This window comes from Athalia rosae, chromosome 3 (assembly GCF_917208135.1).
Source record: "Athalia rosae chromosome 3, iyAthRosa1.1, whole genome shotgun sequence".
In the NCBI taxonomy this organism is placed as follows: Eukaryota; Metazoa; Arthropoda; class Insecta; order Hymenoptera; family Athaliidae; genus Athalia; species Athalia rosae.
In genome coordinates, this window is record NC_064028.1 from 7,942,152 (window position 1) to 7,964,800 (window position 22,649).

General features: G+C 41.6%; 1 protein-coding gene and 3 non-coding genes across 4 annotated transcripts; 3 read left to right on the top strand and 1 right to left on the bottom strand.

Annotated features, from left to right (window-relative positions):
* LOC112694943 lies at positions 1-162 on the top strand. The gene has a single exon (XR_003150255.1). It is a non-coding gene; the product is annotated as a U1 spliceosomal RNA (small nuclear RNA).
* A 4,131-nt stretch (positions 163-4,293) lies between these two features.
* LOC112694937 lies at positions 4,294-4,455 on the top strand. Its single transcript, XR_003150251.2, has one exon. It is a non-coding gene; the product is annotated as a U1 spliceosomal RNA (small nuclear RNA).
* Positions 4,456-5,231: 776 nt separating this feature from the next.
* LOC112694941 lies at positions 5,232-5,393 on the top strand. The gene has a single exon (XR_003150254.2). It is a non-coding gene; the product is annotated as a U1 spliceosomal RNA (small nuclear RNA).
* Positions 5,394-12,798: 7,405 nt separating this feature from the next.
* Positions 12,799-21,832, bottom strand: LOC105689946 (transcription factor Sox-21-B-like). The gene is made up of 2 exons (XM_048652046.1): positions 18,634-21,832; positions 12,799-14,235 (listed from the first exon to the last, which is right to left on the bottom strand). Exons 1-2 carry the CDS (start codon positions 18,834-18,836, stop codon positions 13,449-13,451), a joined length of 990 nt encoding a protein of 329 aa, XP_048508003.1. The 5' UTR covers positions 18,837-21,832; the 3' UTR covers positions 12,799-13,448.
* Positions 21,833-22,649: the final 817 nt, after the last annotated feature.

Below are 22,649 nucleotides of genomic sequence, written 5' to 3' on the forward strand. Positions count from 1 at the left end.
ATACTTACCTGGCGCAGAGGACACCGTGATCACCAAGGCGGTTCCTCCAAGACGAGGCTCTTCCATTGCACTACGGTCGAGCTGAACCTTGCGAATACCCCTAATGTGGGTATCTCGGGCGTATTATTTTTGGTAGTTGGGACTGCGTACGCGCTGTCCCAGATAAAAGAATTTAAACTTAAAATCTACGAACTCTTAGTCCGTCACAGGCTCGGTACACTCTGTCAACATTGGAAAGTTTGATTTAATTTAACTAGCCTTACGAGGTGCTATAGGAACAATTGATATCTGCTGGAACGTGGTTGATCGTCTACCGAATTTAGACGCCCCTGAGAAGTTATTTCGTTCGAAAGGTTTTCTATAGATGGGGAAAGAGAGAGTCAGAGAGAGCACAGAAAGGGAACTACAGCCAATGGAAACCGGGTACAATGAAAGATAGGGGTGTTCTTTTTTCACGAACAAAGTGCGAATTAGTACTCTAAGCACCCTTTTTGCGGGGTCGTCTCTCAGCCATATTATATACAACACAAATACATGGGAACATGTACTCACGTACAAAATATACACAGATACTTACAGCCGGGCAACAACCGCGCAGGCAGGCAAACCTTGAACGGGGGTTGGGTATAGAAGGGAAGGAGAAAATGGAGGGAGAAATAGGGAGAAGTGTCCCCGCTGATAAGAGCGGCGAACGACACAACCACAACTGTTTTATCTTCTTCTCAAATCGTCCTCCGCCATCACCAAGTCGCCGCCTTTTCCACTCCCCTTTATACTCTCCTCTTCCCTCTTCTCCACCCACTCCCCTTCTATTCCATTTCATTCCTTTTTCTGTCCTCCTTATTCTCTGCAACGTGTTTCTTCACCGGAAGCTACCAAATATATAGTTCGTTTCACCGTTTAGGTGTATAATAGGTAGATCATAATTGACATAGGATACGGAATCTTCGCAGCCCCATGGTGCCCCAGAAAACAAGAAATCAGAAATCGGAATATCCGAGTCAAACGAAAGACGCGGTTTGCAATGTTTTCCCATTCAATTTCCTACATTCATTCATCTCCGTTTCACTGAGCCAGCTAAACGCGTACATCAAACTGATAAACGATTATTTTTTTTTTTCCCGTTATTCCGTAGCGAGGGTAGTGTGCATTGGGGATTGTTAGACAACAATCAGGACGTCATTTCGGGCGAGCGTTGAACCGCGAAATGGTCGTCTGGGTTCCAGTCTAAGGGTGTAGCAGACTTGCGGCAGCTAGCAGCTGGGGATGATTTGGTTGCAGGGGTCGCGGATTTGCCGTAGCAAACCGCAACGGGTAATTTCGTGTTTAGTCAGCCACGAATGCTGTCTCTAACAAATTAATCCAGAGGATCAGCTCCTCGCAAGCGTCGAGCTCGGATATCCCAACGAACAGTTGGGTAACATCTTTCACGGTTTAGGAGTGGAAAATTTTTTTGTAAGAAATCAAAAAAAAAAAAGACAGCAGCGTCATCCGGGATGGATCGGGTACATTATCCAAAAATTAATTTCGACACACCTGATTACAACGACGTCAATACTTGCGACGTAGGAAAATAGTGTTAAAACAACGCAGGCGAAATCCATCAAGCGATTTCACAGGCAATTATGCAGGAGTCAGGTCGGTGTGCCCGTATAGTCTACAGTGTTACGGGGTTGGTTTCGAGGATGTCGTTGGAACGGGGGTGGTACCCGGGTTTGACATGCCGGAGGGATGGTTGCACTTATTTAACGCCAATGTGCCTTCGCAACGGCCCTTCCATGGGAGGACGTATACATATACCCAGACCGACGCGTCGATATTTCATTCGCGTGAAATTGTCAATGATAGAATGGCAAATTGAAAACTCCGCTCATTCACCGCTTACACGCGATTCCACAAAATGTTTTACGCGACATATTTTTTTTTCTGTTTGTTTGTTTGAAAAGAAAAAAAAAAATTTCCTCCTCCTGCGACGAGAATTATTCGACTCGTTCTGCGCCCGACGCGTCTTACATTCCCGTGTTTTCTTTACGCTTGTAAAAAATAATATATATCTCCACCTATATCGAATCATGTGATAATACATCGGGTGTAAGAACGGAGATGCGGATATAGAAGGAGAATAAAAGGAAGAAGTAAACTTATACACACGGTTTCTAGTTACCCTGTTTATCTAGGTCTGAGATAACCGAGTTATCGCTTACTTACCAATGCTTTCGTTTCATTCCATTCATACATAGAATTGAGTATTGATACGCTCTGCCCGCTGCCGAGAGGTACCGGAGATCGGGATGAGGGGAAACGGTGGGACCGGAGGAAAGCAGCCCGCGCTCTCATGCCGCCACAATTATTATCGGAGGGTCAAGAGAAACTCGCAGAAACAGGGAACAGGGAACTTGACTGTCCATACAGAAGATATCTTTATCGATACATCCTATGTATGTACACACTGCAAGTATTATTGAAGAGGTAGATTTTGTTACACCTTGTTACTTTGTGTGTTCGTGTCATTGCGCACTTCTTTCGGTTCGTTCGATCGAATATCCGATGAATTTTTTTACAATTTTTGGTCTCCCAAAGAAATTATCGGAAAATTTATTGAAACAATAGGATTGGGATCGACGAAAAATTTCACCAATTTCTCAGAGGTCCGATAGAAATATCGAAATTTTCCGAGCTATCGATCAAGATCCCAGTGATGACCAATTTGTTCATCGTTTATAATATTTTATGTGTGTAGCGAGTACGAGGCTGACTATAGATGATATGGATATTCGTGTGTGGGACGTAGCGTAGCGTGTATCTGGATGGTTGGTACGGGAGTTTGAGGTGATTGTGGGCAACCGCCCGCGTCATTTCATCGCTTGCAGCGTCACTGTGGTGTTACTGTGTGCCAAGTTCGTGGGTAGAGAATCTGCCCCGAAGGCCGGCCGACCTGATGGAAACAAGAAATTGCTGCAAACAGGGTTACGAACGCCTCGACGCCTCGTAAATATCGCGAAACTGGCTGCCTCCAGGGCCCAGGGATTGAAAAGTTGAAATGGCTTTTTCAAATAAAACACAAACACAATTTGCAACCTCCGACGTTTACTACGACCCCCGCAATGTAAACGAGAATTCCCGACAGCTTGCGAACGATGCATAATGAAAATTTGTTCTGAAATCTTCCGCTTCACCTTCGTTTTTTTTTTTGGTTACTCTTGCGCTTTCGGATTTCTGCTTTACAGCATTCACTTAGCAAATCGCCTCGTATTCGACTCGTGGAATATTTTGAAAATTCGTCGCCTTCTTTTCAACGCACTCTTCTTTCTTGCGCCTTCCTTTACAAGTTTATTCTTTCTTTGTACTTCTGACGTGAGAATAGCGTAATCTTATCACCGTAAGCAGGCGATAAAGCAGCGTATACTTGATAAGAAACACACCTGCGAAGAGAAAACCTCGAGAACTGACGGTGAGACGGGATTGAGATCTTCTTTTCTTTTCCTTTTGTTTAATTATTTCTGCTCCGCTTGATAATTCGAGACTTTCAACTTTCTGCCAGAAGATCGATTCGTTCCCGTAATATTCGAGAACATTATACGAATGTGAGAAGAGAAAAAAAATTAACTAAACAGCCAGACTCGCGTCTCTTCAGAGAGAGATTTAAATCCGTGGGGAGGGTTTTGCTAGACTTTGACTCTGATAAGATGAATCTTCAAATCCTTCGAAAGCGTCCTTTTAAGGGACCCTTTTCCTTCTTTCGTCAAACACCTAGCCACCGCAGGATATACATAAGCATATCATGCATGTAAAATGTCTAGGTGTTGGTGAATAAGTGGGTGAAAAAAGCAAAAAGAAATTCGAAGAAGGCTCGCCTTGATTCGACAGGGGAGACACTCGCCCCGTATTTGTATTCAAACCGCTTACTCAACTGCCTATCTTTTTATTCAAGCTTCACTGGATGCAAGATTTCTGTCGGTGGTTGTCGCCGAAGAAATGAAAAAAAAAAAAAAAACATATCTATTTACATGTATCCTAGTGTGTGATAAGGCATAATATGTACAAAAGATGAATAATATACCAACGCACTTTTATATCATATTTCTGTAGGACCGTTCTTGTAATCCTTGTTATAACGATCATTGAACGCTTGTTCTGAGACTGTTGTATTATCCTCGAATGAAATATTCTGTCTTCCTTTTGCGAAAATTTTAGAATTTGACACCAGGTAGCGTATACGAAGATCCGTAGGTATTTCTCGCAGGTAAAAATGCACTTTTGAAATTTAAGAACCCTAGAGCAACGAGCCAGAGCATACTTACCTGGCGCAGAGGATACCGTGATCACCAAGGCGGTTCCTCCAAGACGAGGCTCTTCCATTGCACTACGGTCGAGCTGAACCTTGCGAATACCCCTAATGTGGGTATCTCGGGCGTATTATTTTTGGTAGTTGGGACTGCGTACGCGCTGTCCCAGATAATAGAATTCAAACTTAAAATTCACAGTATAATATCGGTTGACCCATAGAAATGATAATCTTTCAAAGTGTGCCAATCTTTGCTGGCTTCATTCTTCTTACTGTAAGCGATCTTATCCCAACTCATGTAAATTAATAGAACTACCGACTCACGTCGTTACATTTCTATCGATGCGCATATTGTTGCAAGTGTGCGTAATTTCCGAAAATCATGGTTGGGATTTCTCAACTTGGTTTGTATTTATTCGCAGGGGTGTACCTCATGCCAACGGGATATAATTTCGAATAAGATCACATTATACCTTCGGGAGGGGGGGAAAGAAATAGGATCACACCTGTCGGCTTAACACGGAGAATCCTTTTTTTACTTTGTGCAGGCTGTTTAATTGAAGTCGTTGATGCACTGTCAGCCAGAGATTCGGAAAAAAAATCTCTGAAACCGTTGAAACGGAATTTGCAGCTTTATTAGAACCTCGTTCTTCGAGGGACCTCCAATCTTTCAGAATCCAATCGCTTATTGAAACCGTGTAATTTTTTGATTTTAACCTACATCCGTTTTACAACCATTCCAATTCGTTCCTATACAGATTGAGCTGGTCGAAGATTTTACTTGTGATATTCCAAGACTTTACGGATTTACTTTAAAGAATTTCGCGCTCCTAAATTTTGTAAACACCAGGTGGCGTGTGGAGTATGGAGGAAGGTCGGTTTGGGTTTTCCCACTAGCGAAACAGCCCCTTTGGAAAATAAGGTCCGGAGTTGCAGTAGGCAAAGCATACTTACCTGGCGCAGAGGACACCGTGATCACCAAGGCGGTTCCTCCAAGACGAGGCTCTTCCATTGCACTACGGTCGAGCTGAACCTTGCGAATACCCCTAATGTGGGTATCTCGGGCGTATTATTTTTGGTAGTTGGGACTGCGTACGCGCTGTCCCAGATCACAGAATTCAAACTTAATAATTGCGTACGCACATATTAGCAACAAAGCCAGACTCGATTGGTGGATTTTGCCAATTTTTTCACTAATCGGAACAGATTAATCAATAGATGTCGATGACGGCCGTTCGTGTATCAATCTACTCAAAAAATTCGTGTTTCTAAAGTCTAATTATGTCAGGAAACACAATTAACATTAAAAGTAATTTATATTGGGCCCAAAAATCGAAAGGGACCTCTGGGATTTTTTTCAATTTTAGGGTCAAAAATCAATATTTTTTTTTACTACGGGTCTCATGGTATTATTCCGTATTTCGATATCAGGAATCTGAATCTAAAAACCAAATGGACATTTATATAATTGTTTCAGTTGTAGTCAATTATTTGCCCTGACAAATAAAAAATTGAGATATCTCGATTAGTTTTTAGTCGCAATTTAATTCAGCCGACGGATTCGTCTTTTCGAGATCGAAATTATGCTGTAATTCGCGGCGTTTCCTCCGAGTGTTTCTAAAATCATATTTCTCCCCCTATAACTTTCCGGAGACCCTCTGATAATGCTGGATTTTGTGCATGGCTAAATGGAAATTCATTTTCTGACAATTAACTCGCTCTTATAAATGAAAGCGTTTTCAACCGAGAATATACACCTACCTCTGACCGCGTTTTAATCTATCCTAAATAACCTGGAGGTTGAAGCGACTTTGCGACGTCGCGACGCCGCCGAACCACCGCCACCGATATCTTCACTTCCACCGGCAACCATCCTCGTCGCGTCTCAGAGAAGGCAAAGTAATCTTGGCGGGATTCAATTACCCAGCCTAGTGCTGCAAATTTAAAAACACAAATTATATTTCCGCAAAACCGATTAGCTTTCGTTTACCTAGGCTATTTTCCACACCGCAAATAATGTCGCTTCGTTCCTATTACGATTAACATCGTAACTTCCGTGTGTAAACCAATTATACGCCTATATTACAAGAGAAAATTGATGTGAAAAAAATTTCTATTCCATTCTCTCGCGCCGAATCGGGTGAGGTTTTGAAAATTCGTTGGGGTGCATCGGAGGCTTACATGGGTGTGGTTTGAATTCTTTTCCTTCTCGTTGTTTTCTTTTCCTTTTTCTTTTTCTTTCTCTTTTTGTATTGTATTGTAATAAAAAGCGTGGTTTTGGTTTTGCAGACGAGAGGAAGTTCTCGATAAAGCCGCATGCACGAGAATCGAAAAGGGGGTGTTTGTAAAAGTATCCACTACGGAGTCTCCAAGGCGTGACAAATCCTACCATTGTGGCTCGTCTATTTCATTACAAAGATACGAAGTACGTCGTACGAGCATATAATATTTTATACATGCGCGCGAATCTCGACGTGGTGATACACACACGTCGTCGATGCGCGATTCTAGAGACTGCAGAATTCTCTGAAGCTCTTCAAAAATTACAGAAGCGAACGCTCCGCCTCCTCCGCCGGAGCTGAATATTTATTCGCGTACGGCACACGTTTTCTATACCGAAATAGGCGAGGATAGTAGAAATAAGTATAAGTGATACCTACTCGAAGGCGGAGAATAATATGAGACGGTATTCTTTTATTTTTCAATTCTGAAAATCGTCGTTCAATTTTATACGACGGAGAGGGATTCTTGGCTCTGTAAATACCGCGGCGGGGTGTTTCGAGAGTAGAATGGCATCGAGAACGCAGCGATTTCGTTGGCAGTTCGTTACGATTAGGGGTAATAAAAGTCTCCGGCGATGGTCAATGGCCACATAATGCCGCACACGGGAGATTTCGAGCGTTGCGTGGCGCGTTCACGTGGACAGAAACTTGAAAAGAGGTAAAATCGAAAGAGGAAAAGGAAGAGTTCGAAAGATTGGAAACAAAATATCGTAAAGTATAGCTTCGGCTTATTTGGATCCGATGCCGCTACCGCGCTATACCGTTGAAATACCCACTACCACGGGGTTGAAAATCGCGGTAATGTGTTTTCCCCGATACCAACAGATATCTATAATACCGCCGAATAGTATAAACAGTTTGGCAAATCGCGCCGCTGAAAGTGCAAATAAAAATGGAAAGCTGGCCATTATGGCCAACGGAAAGCATGACGCATAACCGGCTGTTTCAAATTGATATTTTCAAATTCTCACCGATTCTCTTCATCCCCATTTTCCTCTCTTTCTATCCATCCTATTCGCATACACGCCGATCTTTTATGTATCGAAAAATATATCCAAAGTCACTCTATAACCTATCCTTCCCAAAAATAAAAAAAAAACAACAAAACGAAACGAAACTTCATTTTTACCGGGATTAATTTTCTAAGGGTTAATTTATTTATTTATTTATTTTTTTGAAATGTTCGTATCTACATGTATCCATATAACGCGGGGTCCGAGTTTCCGGCGGAAGTTAGTCACGCGGGTGAGGTCAGCTATACTATACGTCATTACTTGATGGAAGGAGGAAAGAGCTAGGGCAAAAGGGAAAATGGGAAAAGAGATGTGTGTTGGCAGGTTTTTCAATTTCGCGTAACGTCCAGTTGCGAGTGTCCAGCGTTATGTATACTATATATATATATATATATATGTGAGTCGCGAGTCGACCGGTTGTGGTTTTGCAAAGTGTCTTTCTGATAAGATAAGTTCCGACTTGACTTTTCCCCTCTACTTTTTATTTTTCTCACACTCGCCGTGGCTACACCCGGCATAAGTTTCCCTTATATATGAGCCTCTCCGGGAAATGCGGCGATTCTATCGCCTCTTCGCATAGCCAATCTATACGCTTACATATTTCTATATTTCTTCCATTTTTTTTTCCCTTCATTTTTGAAATCCACCTCATCCCTCGCGACCTCCCGTGCACTATTTTACCAATTTTCGAATGCTTCTTTTTTTTCTCCCCAAATTTCTTCCATTTTTTTTTACCCCATAAACTTTTCGAACTCGGCGAGGAAAAAATTTGTTTCATATTATTGTACACCGATGAAATTATAATCCACAATAGAAAATTTTCCACCGTAGTAAAATGGCTGCCATTGAAACACCGCGTGAAACGATAATGTAGTTTAACGTTATTCAGCTGGTGTATGCCGTTGAAACAATAGCTCCGGAAACAATGAGACAATCGGCCAGCGAAGAGACGGGGAAAGGGAAAGAGAGAGGGAAAGTGGGTGGGAATCCCTTTCCGCGATGCGGGGCACCGGAAGTCAACAATACCGGACAATACGGAACAATACCGGGAGCGTCTAGTCGGTGTTCCTAATTGGTCAAGTTTTGGCAAACTCCGAAACTAGTGGAAACCAACGTTAGTAGCGGGCTGCCGAGTCGCTGACCTTCTTACCCCTGTGCCACTAAATTCGTAAGGTCACTCGAGTTTTTCTTCGATCATATTCCAAAACAAACCGTACGACCTTTTTTCCATCAAGGTCAGCTCGACGGGTGTTATACGTATTTCGGATCGAGTTTCTGTAACCCTATATATCCACACGTGGAATCACGTTGCAGTTGAGTTCGTTCGGCGTATTATCGTGGCTCTCCACTTTTTATTACGGTTATTATTATTCGTATAATCGGATCTGGCACGGTGATTTTGGGTTTGTCTATGGTAACGCAGTTGTCTCTTAACAATGCAACGTTGAATGCCTCATTGTCTGCAGGACCGACACCACCAGCTCACGATCAAAACTTTCTCTCGCTCGCGCCTCTTCTTCCAGCACGCTCAATTCCGCGACCCCCCAACACGGACACCTCCCTCCTGATTCTCCCCCCCCCTCCCCCACCCACCCCACCCTCCTCTCTTCCCCCTATTTTCACCCTCCGCATCCATTGGCCCCCTGCCCCTGCGTCCCACTATCGTCCCTCCGACTAAAACCCGATCGCAAAACCGGGTCCGGCACCCTTGACGAAAGTCGCGTTACGCTGTGAAATTGCCGAGCCTCCGCTGCACTTTTCACCCTTGTATAATGTCATATTTGTATTATTATTGTTATCATTCATCCTTTTCGCTCGAGCGAATGATTTTTTCGGACGTGAAACATCGAATGATTATTCGATAGAGTCTTAGACGCGGAGGTTTTCTTCAACCCTTGATTCTTCCTACGTAACGATTCTCATCAGCGGGGGTTTTTATTTCGGTGGTAATTTTTTCTTTTTACCGACGTTGATTCGAATGATTTGGGGTAATTTTTAGTTTTGTTATTATTTGTTATCTGGTATACGGTATATAAAGACGCTATGGAAATACGCGGAGGGACGCTGCAGGGCAGGGCGGTTGTGAAATTCTGAAATGTGTGTTTTTACGATCACGTCTTGCCGCGGCAGGGGGGGAAGGAGGGAATTTCTAGCGGCGGAGGAACGGGAAGCCAAGTGCAGAAGTCCGTGGCTCGGCGAGAGGAAAACGTTGTTGAAACCAAGGAAGGGAAAAAAGTGTGGAAGAGGGTATAAGGCGGCGAGAGGGAGGTCGGCTTGGAGGGGGTGGTGGACTCTCTACTGGTTGCCGACGTCCTCCTCGCGATCTTCTTTTATTTCTGATATCGTTGGCAACGCGTTCCCGCTTTTGCCTCACCTATACCCACTTCTCCTGCACAGTATGAACTGAGACATTATCGTCCTGGCAAAAGCCCTTTTCTTCCCCCATAAAGGCAATCGCGCTTTCTTCGTCTTCAGAGATAACGCCGAGCACACTAACCTCCTACTACTATACGTATACCTATATAGGTATACGTATATCTAACGTGGTGTGAAAAAGGAGAATGGAAAAATGGTAAATGCAGAAAAATGGAGAACGGCGGTATAGGTATAATACACGTGCCCGCGAAAATCATAGGTACACTTATTTTTCATCATTTTATTTCCCCGCTATTTCAAAGGATTGAATTTCAGAAAAATATACACATAAAACTACACTTCTTCGGGGAAAAATGAAAATACTGCCTACCAAAAATCTAATGGCCACGGAATCTTTTGCCGAAACTTTCGGAGATTTGTTGCATCTACGAATTCATCGCGAAAGATATTTTAGGTTTTCATCCGTTAACTTTTTTTTTTTTTTCATTTTTATTCTTTTCTCTTACGAACCTTGGGTTTGAGAATATCTTTAAAATTTTGTTCGGTTGAAATTGTGATTCTATATAATATTTGATATATTCTTTAGATTTGTAAGGTAGTAGTAGGGTATTCTTAGGAGATAGCCAAGACACACTGGGACGTCAATGAGGGTATTCTTTGGTTACAATACCCGTCACAATCGTATCGAGTACTTCCTCGAATACTAATGCAGAATCCTGTCCGTCGCATATCCTATTTTCTCATCTTGTATTCGTACATAGTTACTCTTCTTCTATCCATCCGAAACTGTATATATATTCGTTCTGAAGAAAAAAAGGGAAAAAACTCGCTTTTTGGTACGAAAAAAAATCAAAGAGAAGAACAGAACAAGGAAAATGGTCGAGTATTGGAGAGAAATTTTGTTACATATATGTAGCTTACATATAAACACATAATGCACAAATTATTGAGTATTTCATATGTTTAATTTATTCTTCATTTATATATTTACAGGCAATATTTTATTTTATGTAACATACTCTATTTTATTATACAATAAAGATTCTTCTTTATTTCCATGGTTTTTTTTTTTTTTTTTTCGTTTCAAAGTTCCTCTTGCTTTTACGACTATATAATTTCTATCTTTTTCGTTTCAAAGATAAGTGAGGATACAGTAGTTACACCGGTTATCGATATGGCTAATTATTAGTTAGAGTAGCCTTCAGTATCGTTTATTCATTTACTCAATTCTTTTCCTCCGTCAATTTCTTTTAATAAAAACAGTTCGTTTCGTTTGATCCTAAATTTTTAATGAATTATTACGTATATATTTATTTAATATAAATCGTTGAACATTCGCGCCTTCGATTGAAATTTCTCGTTTAAAACAAAAATCGATAATATCTAAACAATTAATGGAAACTAAGTAAAAGAACAACATTCCGCGCTAACGGGGACTTCAATACATATTACTATTATTGTAATTACTTGTTTTTTACACAATAGTTTCTACAGCTCATCACAATTTATGATTATTTACCGATCTCTATGATGTATCATATGTATGCATATAATATACGATCTATCTATGTATATATATACATAATATCTACTTCGAATTATTATGATTTTTTATATTATCATCGTTATCATTAAATCCTACATAGAATCTAGCAGAACGTAAAACAAAACTGATCAATAACAATTGCACAAACGTCACGGGCTCGTTAAAACAATTTTCTCATTCAATTTAATTAATTATTTTATCTCTATCATTCTTCATCAAACAGAGATCACACTGTCTAACAATTGCATTGCTTGGATTTTACATTATAATATTATACAGTGAGTGTTCGGACAAACTTAACAAAATTTTCCCCGTCTACAGTAATATTGTGAACGATCAAAAAAACCATTGCGGATGAAATTTTTTCAAGAAATAATAAATTATGTACACAACGCAGGGTAATCGCGCACGTCGCTCGATGTTATTTACCATAATGCCCGTACATACAATGTGTATAGCTTCTTACGTTCGTGTGCAATTTTTCCTTTGCTCTCGATCGCGTACGGATGGCTTACGCGTTAACAAACGGACAAGATCGACTACACGGACTGCAGAACTCGTATAAGAGGAGAGACGGACAATTTTGAAAGGTGAACGTGTAACGCGTGCACATGTACCCACACGTTATTACGTTTAGTTATAATATATCTGTGTATGCACACGTACTGTACGTAAATGAATAGGTTGAACACGGGGCGTAGATATACGTCATTTCGTATACATCGCACACATGATATGCGTTTGGCTTAGGTTCGGCTGGCTGACCACCAAAGAGGAGATTTGCTTCCGTTCGAAATGATGGTTTTATACTTTTACTTTTTTTCTTCTTATTTTTTTTTTTATTCTTCCTCCCTTTGGTCTTCTTATTTTTTCCTTTTTTTTTTTTTTTCACTTCTTTCCCCGCTACTCGAATTCACCATTTTCTACTTTATCTTTCGCCTTTGCAAAAAAAAAAATTTCGCCATTCAATGTCGCGTGGACGGTATATTTCGTCAAACGTGTGTACACGCGAACAGATACGCCCGGTGAAGGAAACCGAAAGCACCCAAAGCTTCGAGTCTTTGTATACTTCGAGGCCCGCTGGACTCCCCGCGGTACCCATAATATTGACCGTATGATAATGTGATATAACATGCGAAACGGATTCCTTCGGAATTGAAGGCATACCAATTTTCCGTAACCTCCTACCGTACGTGTGCGTACGTGTACTTATTCCCTTTGTGGGATTTTGCGACGTATCACGAGAACTCCCACTCCCCCCCCCCCCCCCCCCCCGCCCCACCTCACCCCCATACCCTCTTTTGGTAGCGCAAGCTTTCGTTTCGGAGGTTCAATTGACGACGATAGAAGACCCAGATGAATTATATTTATGCAGATCGGCTTACGGAATTTGCAGTCCGTCTGGCTGGGTATGAACTGTGTACTATCGGTCAGTTTCCAAATGTACGTTCATTTCTTCATACGCGAATCTACGTTTCTTCTCTCGCTACGAAAGTAAGTGGAATAAATTCGCTGAGCTATCATCGACCTCTAACAAAGAAAGTACGCGATGCTTTTTTCGTAACGCGCCAATGATTTACTTAGGTAACGTATACGGATCGCATCGTCGAAACACTGCAGTCTGTGTGCGATCGAATCACAAAATATTTCACTCAAACACCGTTGACCTTGGAGTGATCGGGTGACCTGGACGCATCTATTACCGAACTGTTGTTCTCGTTATTTATGTTTCTGTTTAAATCTACTGAATTTCTGTCATTCGATGTCACGACGTTGGAACTCCCGGTTGTCACGGTCGATTGAGAAATAGGCGAGAGCATCGGCGGTATTCTCCACCAATCCGGTGCACCGGCTGCGGCCCAGTTGGACGCGTTTACGTGGTGATGGTGATGGTGGTGATGTTGGTTCCCGCGGAAATTTAAATCCGGAAGAACCGGAAGTGGTCTTCATATAACGTGATGGGGTACCTCACTCGACGATGAGCCGCCACTCGTTAAACTCGTCACCGAAAACGAACCGCAATTATCCTTCGGATTACTTTGGTTACTGTGCGGAGTATTAACGATTCGCGTACCGTTGCAACTAATCGTACCGTCGAAACGTTCCCTCGAACCGTAACGTTCCTCCGATCTCGACGAAGCCGAGAATTTGTCCTCCTCAAGGTTGTCAACCGGCGAACTGTCATCTTGCAACAAAACTTTCGAGTATCTGATCACTTCTTCCTTGGAATCCTGATGATGGACCTCCGATTTCGCGGGTGCCGTTGGGTAACGGTCTTCCGGTTTTACGAGGAGATACAGAGGTCGTTTCGATTCGCCCGTCGGACTCGCCGGACAGCCGCAATTCGGAGCGCAGGGTTGAGTACCGATTCCCGGCCAGGCTTGCGCGGCCGCTTGGGAGTAGAACGAGGATCCGTATATCGCTTGGAAGGCCAGATCGGCGGCTAATTTGCCACCGGTGAAATCGTCGCCGAGTTTGTGATGGAGCGGGTAGAGCGGGTACGGAAAGGGTGGAAAAAATCGGGGTATTTTAAGGTCCTCGTGGGAAAGGAGCGAGTGCGTCGGTGGCGCTATGGGGGGAAGGAGGCTCCTGGGTATTCCGCTCATCAAACTGTCGTTCGACGACATCAACGGAGACAGCGAAAAACCGAATTTGTTCTCCTTCTTGACCAAAGACTTCGGCTTACGGCGTGGACGATATTTGTAATCGGGATGTTCCTTCATGTGCAGTGCCCTGGAACAGTAGGTGAGAGAAAACTTTGTCAGATAATAGGGTCCGAATGAATGAGAAAATGGGGAAATTCGGGGACACTAATTTCACACTATACTGTCCATGGTACGGAACACCGTTGGATGGTCTTCCAAACTACGATTGCTACTATGTACTTCTATAAATTCGTATTATACCTATCTTGTACAGTGAGCCAAATTTCGAGTACCTTTATACGAGGGTCGACGGTGTAACGGAAAGGGACAATAGCTCGTGGAAGACGGAGGGCACGAAGGGTTAGTTTGCTGACGATGCTGTTGGATCATGGAATTGTTCACAAAATTGCACCCCGTGAACAACTGCGAACTGTGACCCTTTGTACCGAGGCAGAGTCGATTGTTATTTTGAAACGGGGGATGAAAATCAAGTGTTGCTGGAACGCTTGATTTCTTCCTAGTTTTTCCCGTTTTCTTTACCATCGTTCATTTGCGGTGCATTTGACGGCGCTGCACCTCGAACGCTGCAGGTTATCACATTTCTTTCTTTCTTTCTTTCTTTCTTTTTTTATTTTTTATTTTCCTTCGTCGTCTGAGTTTTTTTTCTTATCTTTTCGTTGTCCGTCCGTCTCAAAAGACTCGACAAATAACTCGGCGCACACCCTACGCGGAGAAATTTTAGTTTTGTTTTTGATAAGATATGCAATATTACATTCATTCCTCGCTTTAGTCCTGCGCTTCTTTCTCTGGAGTGAATAATTTAACGAAACATGTGAATAAAAATACCGTCTCGACACCGTCGCCACCATTTCCTTATTCTCTTCTTTCTCCCGCGCGACGAATTTTTGATTTCCCAGATGAATCTTTTTTTTTTTTAAACATTCGTAGGCCATGGCGGTAAAGAAAACTATCGGTAAACAAAAATAAAAAATAAAAAAAAAATAGAAAACCCTCTTTACGTTTATCTGTTTGTATATTACTTCTGTCAATAAGCATCGATAAGGTTAATCATATAACCAACCTATTATTTACCCATGAATCTACGAGCGGATACGAAGTGTTTTTTTTCTATTTCCTTCTATCTGTTACTTGTTGTTGAGCACACAACAAATCACCCCCTTCCGGAATCAATTTCTCGTGAGATTCGATAATCTTTTTCCGAACTTTTCTTTTACGACGAAATTATTTTATCCTACTCGAGAAGCGATGTAAAATTTTTACAAAAATTGCAACGACGACATCGCGTTCGTTGACGACAAAGGACACCTTTATTCCTGTCCGAAGGGCGCGATAGTCCAGATGATATGGAAGTTGTTTTTTTCAGCAAATATGTACACGCGAGTGATACGCGAACAATGCGAGTGTTTTATGAAGTTGAAAATTCGAGTACTTTGTTCATACGGGATGTGAAACGATGAAGTTTTTATCGAGGTGAAAATTTTATTTAATTGGCGATTTTTTGAAAATAGCGAAAGCGAGGCACAATGAAACAATTTGTGAAAATCGAAGGGGTACCAAAAACTCGTTCTCTCTCTATTTTTGAAAGCAAAAAAATATCGGGATATCTGCACAACAGTCGTCCGAGTGGTCGAGAATAATAATTTCTCGACAATGTGTCCCTGCAGATAGGAGTCGGTATAGCACAAAGCGTAAATCAGCATAAACACTCGTAAAGCCTGAACAATAACTCAGCATAAATGCGTAAACACTGTGTTTGTATGTCGGTGTGCCCTCGGCGGAAAAGAGAAAGAGGATGGATGAAAAAAAAGAGATATTCTCAAAATACACGTAAAATTTTATCTTTACAACCTGATGGGAAACTTGGTTACTGCAGTACTTCCCTCTGTGAATAAGAAGCCTCTCTGATTCACAGAGGGAAAACATTCACGGCATTTCACTTGCACGGAAACAAAAAAAAAAAAACTTGGCCCTCCAGACACCGAAAAACGACCGACCGTCAACCCCCAACTAATTTATCGACCTACCGAAATCACGTCTTATTCTTCGACCCGTTAATTATTTTTCTTTTTTTTTTTTTTCTCTCTCTCTCTATTTCTTTTTACTACAAACTGTTCCGATAGGAAAAAATCGTTCGGTAACTTTGGAGGCCGTTGAAGGCCTAGGGCACAGACGTACGCGATGTAAATAATTCGACAACGCTCGCTAATCGTTTTATCTCCGCCTCTCAGCCTCCGCAACGCATTCTATGGTCCTGCAAACGCACCCGCCGCACACCAGAGTTTACGGTGCTCCTGCAAAACCGCGAATCGTAACGCCAACCGCGAACCCGATTTTCATCCCTCATTTTTGTTTTTAGCTTTTTTTTTCTACTAATTCTTTCGTTCTATCTACAAATTAGCAAACTTTGAGAAAAAAAAAAATAAAAAAACCCCTGGGTCGTTTCGATCGAAATATTAAGATCCATCCCTTGTTTTTGGTTTTTTACTGATAACTCTGGTTTTTTTTTCACTCTGTTCATTCTGTTCGCATTTGCATTCCCAATTTTCATCCCTCAATTTTGCGACTCTCTTTAATCCTTTTCTGAAATATTGTTCATGCGTTTCTTTACCTCTTGTTCAGATACATCAAACCCTGTATAATGGAAAGTGATGCGTTTCATTCCATTTAGTTTTTCAAATTTTCGCCTATTTTCTTTTCAAATCTCAGAGCGCGTTTGATAAGGTGATCTTTCCCCAACCCGCAGCGCGGTAATTTCACGTTCACATAGAATGTGTGGTGTAAGGTATACATATAGCGCGAAGAAAGTATAGTCAGTTTTATTATAGGTATATGTACGTTTACTACGGGCATCAGCCCGAAGGGTGAAACGTGGGCAGGGTAGGACGGTGGAGGGGGGGGGGGGGGGGGGGGGGGGCCCGCAGAGGAGGCAAAATCCTTTTAAATCCACACAATTGCGACAATGGAGCTTTATTTGTTATCTAGAGGGCCACATTGTGAGCCGCTGTGAACCCATCCTGAGATTATACCGGCGGCCAATCGTACCGCAGATACAGCGGAACTCTCGCCTGGACCTCCACCGCCCCCGAAAACCTTCCTCAACCCCCGAGTTCTTTCTCCGCTTTTCTCTACACTTTTTATAACCTACTTTTTTATTAATATATTATTTTTCTATTTTTGTTTCTTCTCAGCTTTTTCCTAACTTCCGGACGAACGGTTAGCAGGGTGATTTGCATAAGTTAATACCGACAAGATTAGCAAGATAAAAGCGAGAAACGCTCGATTTCGTTACCCTTGGGGCAGTTAAATTTTGCGAAGAACAAAAAATACCACATAATTCCCCATTTTCGTTCTCAACCACCACGTGTATACATACGTCGTCGGGGGAAAAAAGGACTTTTCAACTGAGAAACCAATCGTGGGAAAGCGCAAAGGAATTTCCACAAGTAATTATAAACGCTGGATCTATTTCGGTTGAATCTTTTTTAGTTTTGTTAATTTCGGGTCTCGTGTTATAGGTATGTCAGACGTACTATATTGCCGTTAAATGCTTAATACACAGAGGTGGGGTACACGGTGGTGTTCACTGATCTAAATAAACTCGTAACGGCGATTAAATATTCATCCCGTGCAGGGGCTGGTAATAAAGGGTCCTCCAATAAACGCGGGGGAGTTCTATAAAATATTATGGGGATGGCGTGACTCCCCTAGGCAACAACTACCCCTCTACTGTATATCGTTGTTGCAGTTTCAATATATAAACCTTGCCCCCCCCCCCCCTCCCCTCTTCCCCCCTGCCCCTAGCTCCCCGAAACTTTACACATGCACCGCGTCCGAACACAACGAAAAGCGTAACGCCCCATGCTTTAATAACAATGTAACGTATTGTGACGACGGACGTCGGATTCACTTCGTTACAGTTTCTTTTTTCTGTTTTCTGTTTTTTTTTTTTTTTTCCCCCTTTTTCTTGCCCCTCGCCCATGTGGATTTTTCGTGGCAAGTGCAACGATCAATTAGGTAGTAGATATGCCTATAAAATTGTACATATTTTTTATGATATTTATCACGTATACCTAGGCCAATCATCGTTGTCACATCGTGCAGTTTACGTTATACGGGGAATCCCGTCGCGCCCCCTTTTCACCCCGTTTTTCAACCCCTTGAGGAAAAGCTTTACCAATTATTTCTATCTATTACACAGAGAGTGGATTATACGTAATACGCGTACAAATTGAGAGCGTTCTTCGATATACTTGAGACTCTGAAGTTGGTCGGTTTATTAATAATTATCATATTTCAGAAGTGGGGTGGATTTTAATACTTGATTTTTCATTTCTATTCATTTCTTTTAGGCTTGTTGGCAGTTATATTACGAGGAAAATGGTTTCAAACTATTTGATTAATTACGAGGTAATTATCTTATTTTTACTTTGATCGAAGTATGATATAATTTGTATTAATAGCTGACCTTAATCTCTTGGCTTCGTCGATGAATGGTCGTTTTTCACCTTCGCTCAGTAGTTTCCATTCGGCTCCGAGTCTCTTTGATATTTCCGAATTGTGCATCTTCGGATTTTCTTGTGCCATTTTCCGACGTTGACCTCTTGACCAAACCATGAACGCGTTCATCGGTCTTTTTATGTGCTCGTTGTGCATCGTCTTTGATGACATTTCAACGACTTGATGTACGGTGTGTGTTTTTTTTTTTTCGTTTTTTTTTTGATCGACAAAGTTCTTGAATTTGCAGAAACCAAAATCGTTCGATCAACGATAATTGTCTTCTTCTACCCCCGCAGTGTTCATTAATTTTTTTTTTCTTATTATCCTCGATGAAACTTGAAACACACAGAGAAAAAAAAATTCACACCAAGATAATTCGGGGGGGCGAGGGGATCCTTTTTCCTTCGATTTTCAAAGAAACAAAATCTCGGTTTGCGAAGCAATGCCCGCGCTAGGGAAATCGCGATATCCGCACAACATTTTTGGGGGCGGTAGTTCGAAGAGTTCGTTTTTTCTTTCGGACTCGCTTTACATTTATCGCACAATATATTCGTCAACAATTATTCGTGTTCATGTTTATATCTCAACACATTTTACGTTTCAAACGTGCAGATTAGAGAAATTAAATGTCGTGTCGTATATCCTTGGCTGTTTTTTTAAATATAATTTTTCAATGTTATCCGGTTAAAAAATCACTCTCGATCGGACTTTCCAAATTCGGTACCCGGAGGACAAGTTCTTCTTCACTCAGATCAAAAAATTAGCGAGATAATGTCAAACCGAATACGTCGAGGGTTGAACTTTGTCGTTTTTTTTTTTGTTTTTTGTTTTTTAATATATTTTTAGCGCAATTCTACGATATACAAGCCCGCATGTATACCTCGTCGCATGATCATAGCCAGGAGTAAAATGAGTCCTGGAATGAAATAGTCAGACGGGTATAAGTTCGCCCACGGGAATATCGTGCCTCGGCGCGTCCCGCTCCCGTAGGATAACGGACGTAGCCAACCCACGCAGCTTTTCAACTCCCACTACTGTACTGGGGAAATAAACACTCCTCATTGGACAAAATACAGAGATGGCGGACGACTAGGATGCTCGGAGGCAACAGGTGGACCCCGACGTACACCTTTACGGCGAACACGCTTTGTATCATACATTTATTCACCAACACTCGGAGTCTCTCCCGTACGGCTTATACGTGCTGTAGATTCTTCGGACTTGTATACATGTATATTGCAACGAGATTCTGATACTCCTGGAACTTGCGGCGGCGTCGGATGCCTACGCGGCTCTCGGATTTTAGATTCAGATTTTTACAGAACAGATTTGCGTCCGCTAAGCTTCCAACCCTGTACGAAAAATATTTTTCCAAGTGAAACGAAATCGCCACCTCTAACTTCTGCCAAATAAATGAAAATTTCGATATCCGGCTCGACGATAGTTTTCCTTCTACTTTTTTCTCTTTAGCTCCTGGATCATCGTACGCTACGCATATTTGAGAAAAACTATAAACGAGGGTGTAAAAGAAATTGCGCTCGTCGAAAATCCAGCCATAGGGTGGAAAAAAGAATCCTTCTCACAAGAGCCGATGCAAAACGTTTGTATGTTAATTGCGAACGAATGTAGTACAAACGTATGATAAACTTGGATAAGAAATACAATGGATTGGAAAATAGGCGAAGAGCGAAACGCCCCACGAAAAACGAAAAATGTTGTAGGAATTTTATTCATTCATTTTTTCACACGTATGTAGGTCGTCAGCTTTGTTTAATTTAGGATAGGTATTTACCCGCACACGGGAGGTTTTGAACGTTTTTTCGATCCACACGCTCACATAAATATAGGTCCAACAATCGACCAATCAACAATCACGTTATTGGTCTCTGCGGTGAAAGTTTCCGGGGAATGAGATAACTGCGCGAATATTGCGACTCCGATGGAGTCCGACGAGTCCGAAATTTTTTTCCGTTTTTCCTTCGTCGGTTTTTTTTCTTCTTTTATTTTCACATCGTCGTGTGCACCGTACTTGCCACGTATAATACCTCTTTTTCCGCTTTTTTTTTATGTAAGTACGATCAGAAATTTTCCCATGCACAATTTTATGTTACATTTACGTTATTGGCAAAACATTCGTGCCGGCCGTACGTTATAATTTAACGAAATTTTACACGTCATCTGTATTCGAGTGTATTTTCGAAATTCATAATTCTCACCCGTTTCGCCGTTATCCTATTCTTTCATTCATCAGCGAATGGAATACAAATCATTACATTTATCTATGATAATCATTCTAAACGTGTTCCGCATGAATTTTTTCTTCTCGTGCGATAGTTGTGAAATAAAACTAACAATTCAGCTGGTTTTGAGAAAATGTTTAAAACACATGCATGATGTTGACGTCAGGTCTTTTATTTTTTTGCCTCACAGAGCCAAAAATGAGTTTCTAGGTTTGATGTTCATTGGATTGGACGGCGGCATATAGTGGGTGGGTGGCTTGTGGATCCTCATTTTGAGATAATTAAATATAAAATGTAGCGTCGATTCTTTTGGTACATATTCATTTATATAGTTGATGTGTAGTCGGTATATATACGTGTATATGTAGACACTTGCGTATGTACAGTCGGAGTATAATGTCCCTTTTATGTTGGCAGCGTAACTCTCATAAAATGCTATCGCAACGTTGCAGTTGCAGCAACTGCATAGCGTACGAATGCACTGGAAAGAGAGAAGGTGAGAGAGAGAGAGAGTGAGAAAAATGGAGAAAGATGTGAAAAGAGTAAATATATAAACATTCCAATATTTGTAGTCCTCGCACGATATCTTTTCTCTCATTTTCCCCGTTTCGTTAAATGGGTATACCTATTCCCTCCTTTCTTCTTCTTTCACAGTTTCTCTCATCTTGTCTTTTCTGAATTATTCTTTCCCTCTCTCTTGTTCCGACTGCGTGCGTGACGATAAATGGTCATATATACTTTACAATCACTACTTGCGCACCGGTGTTATTGTGATAATGCGACGATATTGAGAAAAACAATGAATAAAGAGAGAAAAAAAAAAAGGATTCCTTACACGCAATCATTGCGCAGATACAACAAATAATGTCGCGGGTGAATCAGAACGCGTTTGTTCGATATTATTCGCTCGTTATCAACGGTTAAATACGAGCGGGCGATCGAAAAGCTCCACGAATTATTATATCCGTACGTACGTACGTCGAATTTGCGATCGACGTCGAATCATCACGCGACAGGTCTTTAAGCTTATCCCGATTTACCTTACGGATTATTGTCACATCTCCCGTGCCTTAATACCGGGCAGGCAATTACCCTAACGAACTAATTAGTCAAATTATTCAAGCGTACGTCCTTACACGCTGCAAATTCACATCCATTTACATCTATGAACATCGTATCACAGCGCACAGACGAACGACTATATTACGTTATACGTACGCGCGGGCCCCTGGACCGATGAAAAAAAGATGCTCACACTGAAAATTTTTCGTCGGATCTTGATCCAAAAATTTATGCTCCATAATTTGTGCATAGATATCTTTTTACCTTCGCTCTCGATCGCTTCCCTGCTCCCTTGCCTTCATTTTTTCCCTTCGTTATTTGGTATATATATTTTTAATTTTTTCGAATTTTTATTTTCAACCGGCGTGGCGTGGCGTGGCGATGGAGGTGGCGCGTTCGGATGAATGGTATAATCAGCGGTCGCGTGTCCCTCACCCTGTTTCGTACTCATCTCGCAACACCCGAGCATCATCATCTACTCCCGTTCGTTCGTATTATACAGCTGGACCCTAAACGCCCCTCAATTCTCATCTTTCGCACACACGCACACGTATATTCCTACACCCTCTACATATGTACGATATTTCTTCTTTTTTTGTTTTCTCCCCTTTCTTTGTACAGATTTCTATACCTCAACGAGACGAAAGTCACTTATACTCCGTGAATTATCTGTACACACATA